General features: G+C 41.5%; 3 protein-coding genes across 5 annotated transcripts in view; 2 read left to right on the forward strand and 1 right to left on the reverse strand.

Moving 5' to 3' along the window:
• LOC119484981 (NACHT, LRR and PYD domains-containing protein 12-like) overlaps positions 1–9,435 on the reverse strand; it is a 956,516-nt gene that overhangs the window by 57,287 nt on the left and 889,794 nt on the right. The window lies entirely within an intron of this gene.
• LOC119485014 overlaps positions 1–9,435 on the forward strand; it is a 59,830-nt gene that overhangs the window by 17,247 nt on the left and 33,148 nt on the right. The window lies entirely within an intron of this gene.
• Positions 661–7,641, forward strand: LOC119485030 (proteoglycan 4-like). 2 transcript variants are annotated; one of them, XM_037764305.1, is made up of 5 exons: positions 661–772; positions 1,271–1,445; positions 2,662–2,778; positions 7,269–7,438; positions 7,532–7,641. In XM_037764305.1, the coding sequence occupies exons 1-5, from the start codon at positions 676–678 to the stop codon at positions 7,624–7,626; spliced, it is 654 nt and encodes a 217-aa protein (XP_037620233.1). In that variant the 5' UTR covers positions 661–675; the 3' UTR covers positions 7,627–7,641. The 2 variants fall into 2 exon arrangements, with proteins under 2 accessions (XP_037620233.1, XP_037620234.1); XM_037764306.1 differs by lacking the exon at positions 1,271–1,445 and having other exon boundaries at positions 7,532–7,591.

Raw genomic sequence — 9,435 nt, forward strand, 5'->3', positions numbered from 1 at the left:
TACTTGTTAGCTACATTACCTACCAGCTAACTATACTTATTAAGATCACTAGGTTCAAATACTGTTCATTGAATTAACAACTACCAAATACTGTTTACTATTTAAAAATCGTTGTCCCTAACATAGTTACTTTTTGAATGAGATATAAACATTTCAACTTTATAGTGCATGATCATCTTCTCAGTCAGGCTAGTCTTTATCTGTTGAGACTGTTTCTTTAGTCAATCTGAAACTTGATAGTGTTACACGAAAATAAAAATACATCTTTGTTAAAGTTAGAAGATGTGTCATTTCTGGTTACTATGTTTAGATCATGAAAAAGACTTGCAACTCAGAAATTATTTTTTATTGTGCAACAGAAAGAATAATTTTTCTTCCAGATGTTCAGAAGAATCTTAGTCATATAAGTCTGAAAAAAACAAACTATAAAAGCACCTTAGTATTTAACAGAACTGATTTATTGACATGATTTAAACATAAAAATGTCATAACATTTGTCCAAAACTCATTTTAATTCAACCTGTTCAAGCTAAAAGAGATTCTTATAAACACAACGTGTTAAAAAGCTGATTAGTGTGAGTAACACACACAAACACTCATAGATAAACTCTGAGGTCAAAGATTTCCTGTAAATGAAGAGAGGAGGAGTCACACTGATCCAGGTGATCCAGGTACATGAGAACAGGAAGAAAACCACGAAAGAGGAAGTGTTCAGTCAGTATCCAGTTTGAGTCGACGGAGCAGAAGGATGAAAACTGTAGACTGAGGCAGGGTGAGTGTTAATCCAACATTTTATTATTTCACTGTTAAAGTCTCTGAGTCAGTTTCCTCCCTGTGGACTGTAGAGGAGAGAAATGTTAGAATGAACTCAACAGTTTGATTCATCTGTGAACACAACGTTGTGATTGGCTGAATAATCCTCATTAAACCTGCTGTAACCCAAGAAAACAAGCAGAGAGGTAAAGAGAAGTGACCAGGTGGAGCGCTGGGTGGATTTATTATACTGTATACCGTGTGTGTGTGTGTGTGTGTGGGTGTGCGTGGGCGTGGGCGTGTGTGTGTGTGTGTGTGTGTGCGTGTGGGTGTGCGTGTGCGGGTGCGTGTGGGTGTGCGTGGGCGTGGGCGTGTGTGTGTGTGGGTGTGCGTGTGCGTGTGGGTGTGTGTGTGTGTGATAGAGAGAGAGGTTGTGTGTTATTTCCTGTTCTCTCAGTCTTGCCTGTGACTCTTGTACAAACTTGTTTGTCTTGATTCTTGTGTTCTGAGCTCACAGTCAGTGTTCCCGTGTTACCTCTCAGACTGACTTCAGATCAGAAGATGAGTGATTGTGTGGAGGAAGAGGAGGACAGAGCAGAGTCTCTAGTCTCTGGCTGTGTGTCTATGAAGAGTGACCGGTCTAAAAATGATCCTCTGACCTTCAGTAATGAACCTGGACCCTCAGAGTCAAAGTAAGAGAGCTGCTACTAACTCATTTATAGGACTCATTTTAACTTTCCTCTACCAAGACTGTTTTCTGTTGATTTAGTGTTTGTATTTTAAAATTTCGACTAAAATGTATTTGCTAACTGAAGTTGAACAAACGTTTCTTGACAAAGAGAATTAAAGCCCCCTCCAGATAGTTTTACTTCCTGTTTTTTATTAACGCTCTTTCTCAAACAGAGAATGGGGGTGTGGTTAATAGTCAGACGTCATTCATCACCATGGCAACCAGATTGCATGGTTTTCCAACCCAGTTTAGATGAATTTACTGTTTATCAGACCACAAACGAGACCAGAATTATCTCAACAACACCGACTCTCTCTCACTCGCTCTCTTCTTCACCGTCTCCTCCTGGCGAGGCGGCCGTCTGGCTGCTGCTGCACCGAGGAGCCGCACCGCCGCACGCCGGCCACAGCGCCCCGGAGGACGGGTAGACATGTTGCCGAGGTCCACCGTTTGAAATGCAGTCTTCAGGACGCTCCTCAGCTCCAGCACTGACACCGCACCGGGCTGCTCTGTGATTCCTTTATTTCTCTAACGGGACTTTTCTCTTGTTTTCTGTTGAACTGAAAGTTGTGCTCCGCGTCGTTCGGATCTGTTAGAGACCCGCAAACCTCCAAAACGGCTTCGGCTGCTTACTGTTGATGTATCTCCAGCAGGAGGAGACGGTAAAGAAGAGAGCGAGTGAGAGAGACAGTCAGTGTGTTGTGTTAATTCTGCCGGTGGGATTTTGTGTAATTCACTGCGTTGACTGCAGCCGTTCACCACACACACAAATGCCATTGTGAAAATAAACACACTAAACTACGGTGGAGGAAAAATAAAATAAAATGAAACCCTCAGTTAGTTTAATTTTTAGCACAACATGAAGTTATTTGTTAAAAGAATGTTGGCACACAGTGTGGCTAATCAACTTAGTCAGGAAATGACTCAAATAAATATGAAATATTATAGAAATGCCAAAACACACTGGAGGGGGGCTTTAATTTGTACATTCTTCCTCTTCGTATCTGTGACAGCTGTCAGTCACCCGGAACAGCTGTAATCTAAACAAACTAATACAGACCTTTAAACCACATTATTGACAGTAGCAGTAGTTTCTGTGTTCAGAGCTACTGAAATGTCTTTGTCATCAGAGAATGTATCAAGGATTCATGTGAATAAAGTCATCTTGGTGTTTTCAGAGTTCAGTACAGACCGAGAGCAGAGTCTCCAGTACCCAGCTGTCTGTCTATGGAGAGTGACGGGTCCAAAGAGGATCCTCCAGACTTCAGTAATGAACCTGGACCCTCAGAGACAAAGTAAGAGACAGTTTTTAATGTAAGATGACCTGATGGACGATGAAGCATTGAGACTAAAAGATTTATATTCCTGATGCAGAACTATTAGTGCAGATACTGTTTCAACCTAAGATGGATTAAACACAAACACACAAACTACTGATGGTTATTTTTGTAGCAAAACACCTGAAAACCTCCATTTCACAATTCATCATCAATTTAAATCATGTTTTCATTCAGATCCACTGCAACAGGAAATAAACTGGACACATCTGGAATGTTTACGTTCACAACTGTGAAGATCTGTGACTATTCAAAATCAGGAAGAATGAGCTTCAAATGTGTAATTCAGTTTCTCATATTGGTCCTCTAAATATGTTGTTGGTTTGACTCCTCCTAGAATCAGCTGTTAGGACCTACTGGGTGTCATCTTGAATCAGTGCACATCAGAACTGAGCAACATGTGGAGAAAAAGCATCTGTAGAAAGTATTTGCTCACCTTGATCATAATGTGTTGATGGTTTGAGTTTGTTCTTTCACTACATATGTAAAATATGGTGAAGGAAAAATCTGCTCAAAGGTCCACTTACTCATGATCCAGAGCTTTCAGTTGAAAGCTCTGGATCATTATTATGTGGACCTTTGAGCTTAGATTCTCTGCACCACATCTTGTTTCTGAAGGTCAAGAACAAACATCTCTGGTGTAAAACTATCTGCTGACAAAACAAAGTGCATGAAATGGTCAAATGTAGATTTGTACCACTTCTGTTTTTAGAATATTTGAATTCATGCCTTCATTTGATAGTTGACAGTAGAAAGTGGCAGAAAACATACTGACATTAAAACTGAACACCAAGGACACCAGAGTTACATGCTGTGTGTCTTAGACTGCTGGTCACCTCAATATTTAGACCACTTCTAACCTCAGTTCAAACCTAACTAACTCAAGCTAAGCTGCCCAAAGTGACTGTGAATCAGTAAAGGACACAATCAGCTCTCTTTAATGGAGGACTTTTACTGAGAAGTAGCTGCAGAAAATGATGAGTTTGTATTAAAGCAGGGGTCTCAAACTCGTGGCCCGCGGGCCAATTGCGGCCCGCAAGACGATATTTTGTGGCCCCCACTTTGATATGAAAGTTTAATGTTAGTGCGGCCCGCAAATTTTTTTTTTTTTATAAAGTTTTTTTTTTTGGGGGCATTTTTTCATTTTTATTGACAGGACAGTGGATAGAGTCTTGGAAAGGGGGGAGAGAGAGAGTGGATGCGGAAAGGGCCACAGGCCGGATTCGAACCCGGGCCGCCGCGGTCAGGACCAAGCCTTGTTACATGGGCGCCCGCTCTACCAACTGAGCTAACCAGGCGCCCACGGCCCGCGAGTTTTATGTGAATGGCAGTTTGCCGCGTTGTGTGTGGAAGGTCCCTTTGTTGCGCGAGCCCGAACGAACCTACCAATCACAGCGGGGTATATGGCTCCCGGGGACGGGCAATCAGCCGGGCTTGATGCAAGCAGAGAAACATTTCACAACAACTATGGCGGCGCCCGTGTAACATCGCATAAGCTTGATTAAAGCTTGATTTATACTTCTGCGTTGAATCGACGCCGTAGCCTGACGTGCACCTCTCCAGACATGTAACTACACGTCGCGGCGACGCAGACCGCAACAGCTGTGATTGGTCCAGTCTCTCAGCGATGCTGAGCGGCCAGGACCAAGTTCTACTTCTCTCTGCCTCCATCTGTTCAATGTTTGTTCACACAAATCCACTCAGATATATGTTCTCTTTTCGGCGTTGCAGTAATGTCAGTAAAAGTTCTGTGGTTCAACAGTTATTAGCTCCAACTCCGCTCAGTTTCTGTTTGGAGTACAAGAAGAAGAAGGAAACTCATAGAGACGCCGCCGCCAACTAGCGGTTTGGTGGTGTAATTGCAGAGCAACACAAACACAGCAGGCACAACTTTATTGCGGAGTGACACCAAGTGGAATGAATATATATCTTGTCACACAGCCCCAATCATGTCTTTTTCAAAGCCTGCAGTGAAGAGAAAGGTTGGTGACGAGCACAGACAATTTCAGGAAAAGTGGGAGACGCAATAGAGGCCATGTTCAGAAGAACCGTTCATGTTCTTCAATGTTCCATTCATGTTCAGGACAGTTCATGTTCAGAAGAACCGTTCATGTTCAGAAGAACCGTTCATGTTCAGAAGAACCCATTCAAGTTAAAGAACTGTTAATAATGACGTTTGAGAAGATTGTTTTTTTTTTAACAAAGCTTTTTTTGTGGAATACCTGATGCGGCCCAGCCTCACCCAGACTCTGCCTCCAGCGGCCCCTAGGTAAATTGAGTTTGAGACCACTGTATTAAAGGGAAACAACAGACATTTTTAAAACATTAATATTATTCTGGAGGCTAAATAACATGATGGAAAGAATACTGCAACTTGCTCATGTAAGCACATATTGCAAGGGAGCGCCGGCAAACCACAAGGTGGCAGCGTCATCACGGTAAACAGTAACTGCCTGACAGTGGTGATATGAATGGAGTATAGAATTTCAACAACATTTGCAATATAAATAAGCATGCTGTCACTTTCTGAATTTATTTTATTTGTTAACAATAAACACTTGTGAGACAGGGAACCTGTGTCTTACCTCTCTGACTTCTTTGTCTTCCAGTAATTATAGTTTATGAAAGTGCTGTCCATTGAAACGGAGAGATCCATGACAGGATTTCAGCCCATGTTGTGATGAAATCCTGTCAACTAATTCCATAAATACAGTCCGAGACTATTGTTAACCACGTAGAGCACGGATTAAAATAATCCGAGATACCTTCCTGGTGTGCTGTTTTCTGTCATGATCCCTCCGTTTCAATGGACAGCACTTGCATAAACTATAACTGCTGGAAAACTAAAGAAGTCAGAGAGGTCTGACACAGTTTCCTTGTCTTAGAAGTGTTTATTGTTAACACATAAAATACATCCAGGAAGTGACAGCGTGTTTATTTATATTGCAAATGTTGCTGAAATTCTATATTATCTATATCCATTCATATCACACTGACAGGCAGTTACTGTTTACCGTGATGACACTGCCACCTTGTGGTTTCCCGGGGCGTCCTCTCAATATGTGCATATGTTACCCACACACTGAATGATGAGACAGGTTTTTCTCATCCAGGTGCCAGGTACATTTATTAAGCTGTAAACATATTAAAAAGAACAGTCAAGGATGAATGCCGGCTTTGTTCTCTACTGCTTTCTTGACTGTTATGCTACGACTGCGCTGACTTCCGGCTACACAAGAATAACTATACAGTAACTAAATATCACTAAATCACTATCAAGTAATACAATGGAAGTATTCAGTACACAATATACCATAAGCTAAATCTATCCTGAAACTATCATTACCAAATCACCATGGCAACTGTGCAGCCTCTAATACACACTCTTATTATATCAACCACTGAACATAAATTACTAATTATATCAACAACTGAACATATTACAGATTAATTATATCAACAACTGAACATTTGTTTATGATGTCACTGCATCTTAGATGGGAATACATTTACACAATCAATACACAGCCGTGAACTGTACCGTTCGCGCGCCACGGACCTAAAATAGCTATTCAAGCTAGCCTTTGTTAGCATTAGCTAGCGGACTAACTCCGTGACGTACATCATGCTTATAAACATAAACACACGGCCCCATAAACGATAATAAACTTAACACACAATTATCAGTACTATATATGGCGCTTGTGTACGTCTCTCACCTGTAAACATATTAAAAAGAACAGTCAAGGATGAATGCCGGCTTTGTTCTCTACTGCTTTCCTGACTGTTATGCTACTACTGCGCTGACTTCCGGCTACACAAGAATAAGAGCGCCAGTCGCTGACATATCAAAGCCACTACCGCCACCTACTGGTCAATACAAAATGTTGTCATAGAATTACTTGACACTAAAGCAGGTGGGTTTACTGTCCTTTGTACTGTCTTTTAAGTGCCACCAAGCGCTTTAAAAATAATAATGGTAATAATAATAATAATTACAAAAATAACCATGGTGGGGGTACCAAAATAATGACACACAGGTTTCTGGGCACAATCCTTAACCCTAAAATGTCCAGGGTGCCACACATACATGAGCAAGTTTCAGTTTTTTTTATGTAGTTAAATAGTTATTTAGCTTATATAGTTTTTTAGCCTCCAAAATAATATGAATGTTTTCAAAATGTCCGTTGATCACCTTTAATAAACAAACTTCAGCCAGATCACTAAATGTTCAATAAGACAGTCAGACAGGAAAATCAGCTAATTCTTGTTTATTAAAGCAGGAGAGTTCAAATAAAGGAACATCTTCATCACAGACTGAATGCTGAATTCACTACCAACACTTTAACTCTTCTCTGTGACCATCTGAGCTTCAGTGTCGGACAAGTCTGGATATTCTTCACCAACAATCAACAAATGATTTTAGTAATAAACTAATGTCTCCACAGAGAGAAGAAGAGGAGTCATGCTTCTGTGGAGGAGCCGATGTCAAGATCCAGAACAAGACCTGGACCTCAGACAGCCAGTCAGACCAGAACAAGACCTGGACCTCAGACAGCCAGTCAGACCAGAACAAGACCTGGACCTCAGACAGCCAGTCAGACCAGCACTGTCCAAAGTAAGACTGTAGATGTGTCTGCTGATGTCTTCATGTCTGGAAACAGGACTTGTTGTTTTAATACACTGACTATTGTTGTAACAACCGTTTCAGATCTGCTCCACCAGACATATCTGCTCTGCATCACTTCCTTTCTGAATCTGAACCCAAAAGAAATACTTATATATTTGTATTCTTTGTTTTTATGATAGCACTCCGTCTTTGCATTAACAATCAGAATGCTGTTTGTTCTCCATCTGCATAGATGAAGATGGAGAACTATTAAAGTCTGTGTAAAGCAACAACATCACTGTTCTATCACAGACAGACAGTCACACTGACTAACAGCCAGACAGCAGCCTGAGACACAACAAGAGACACAGACTTTGAACAACAGCCCACATTAGCTTTCCTGCTAAAGTCTCCTTCTCTAACTTACAAACACACGTCTGGTCCTGCAGAGCGACACGTTGAACAAGAGACCAAACAAACACCCACTGAGGAAAGCTGCACTGCTAACATCAGTTTTCAGGCTACAGTAGAGGGGGTGATTAGCTTGTCAGTTGAAGCACATTAAACATCTTAAAAAGTGTTATGATATAATATCTAATATCAACATTGGTTAGTTTAGATGTTTAACAGGGTCCTGTCACTTCAGTTCCTCTGCTAACAAAACACTGTCTGCACTCAGCTGGTAAGTTTCAGATTTCAGCTCATTTGTTTACTTTGTCTTTTGCTGTTTTCTGTGCTGCGTTGTGTTAAATCATGAATACATGCACTTCTACTGCAGGACAAACTGAGCTGAGCTCTAGTCACATCAGAGGTTTATTCATTTTCCTGCTTAAAATTCAACATTTTTCCTTCTTTTATTTTGAAGCAGCTTCAGGAAACGCAGTGTATTGGTCAACGAGATTCACGGTTCTTTTTTAGAGGTGCTATTCAGTAAATACAGGTCTACACAACAAGACATGAAGATATTCTGCATTATTTGATGAGTTTTAAATGTTACAGGGCGGTAGGAACAGCCACAGTGAGCTGTTTAGATGAAGAGCTGCTGGCGAGCAGCTGAGGCTCCGCCTCCTCTGCTGTCAATCAGACATGTACACCAACACACAGTCAGAGAGGAAAAGGAGCATTTATGATGCTTCTCTTTAAAAATAATAACTATTAACAATTAATGTAAAAACCACGTTAACGTTAGTTTTGACTTCAAGAAGGGATGAGGACTTTATAACCTTTACTTCTTTATATGTTCTTATATTGATTATTTCCATATTGGCAACAACATAATTAGTTTCTGAGTTTTGTCTCAAACTTGTCTCTCTCTTTCAGCAGATAGAGGTCTGCAGGAGGTTGTAGATGAACATAAGATCAGTCTGAAGAAGAGATGTGAACGTGTGACTGAAGGAACTGAAGAAACAGGAAGTGGAACCCTCCTCAACAGGATCTACACTGAGCTCTACATCACAGAGGGACAGAGTGAAGAGGTTAATACCCAACATGAGGTGAGGCAGCTTGAGACAGCTTCCAAGAAGAAGACCCTCCATGATGCTCCAATCAAGTGCCACGACATCTTTAAAGCCTTACCTGACCAACAGGGACACATCAGAGTCGTTCTGACGAACGGCGTCGCTGGCGTTGGAAAAACCTTCTCAGTGCTGAAGTTCACTCTGGACTGGGCAGAGGGCTTGGAAAACCAAGATGTCAGTCTGGTGGTTCTGCTTTCGTTCAGGGAGCTGAACTTGATCAGAGATGAGCAGTACAGTCTTCTCATGCTGCTCCATGTTTTCCATCCAACATTACAGAAGGTCACAGCAGAGAAGCTCGCTGTCTGTAAAGTTCTGTTCATCTTTGACGGCCTGGATGAAAGCAGACTTTCACTGGATTTCAAGAACAACGAGGTTGTGTCTGATGTCACCCAGAAGTCATCAGTCAACGTGCTGTTGACAAACCTCATCCAGGGGAATCTGCTTCCCTCAGCTCTCGTCTGGATAACTTCCCGACCTGCAGCAGCCAAT

Source organism: Sebastes umbrosus, chromosome 3, assembly GCF_015220745.1.
Source record: "Sebastes umbrosus isolate fSebUmb1 chromosome 3, fSebUmb1.pri, whole genome shotgun sequence".
NCBI lineage: Eukaryota > Metazoa > Chordata > Actinopteri > Perciformes > Sebastidae > Sebastes > Sebastes umbrosus.

Coding starts and splice junctions, on each gene's coding strand:
- LOC119485030 (XM_037764305.1), top strand. CDS start 676: ATGAGAACAGGAAGAAAACCACGAAAGAGGAAGTGTTCAGTCAGTATC. Junction 773..1,270: donor AAACTGTAGACTGAGGCAGG/GTGAGTGTTAAT, acceptor CTGAGCTCACAG/TCAGTGTTCCCGTGTTACCT. Junction 7,439..7,531: donor TCAGACCAGCACTGTCCAAA/GTAAGACTGTAG, acceptor CAACCGTTTCAG/ATCTGCTCCACCAGACATAT.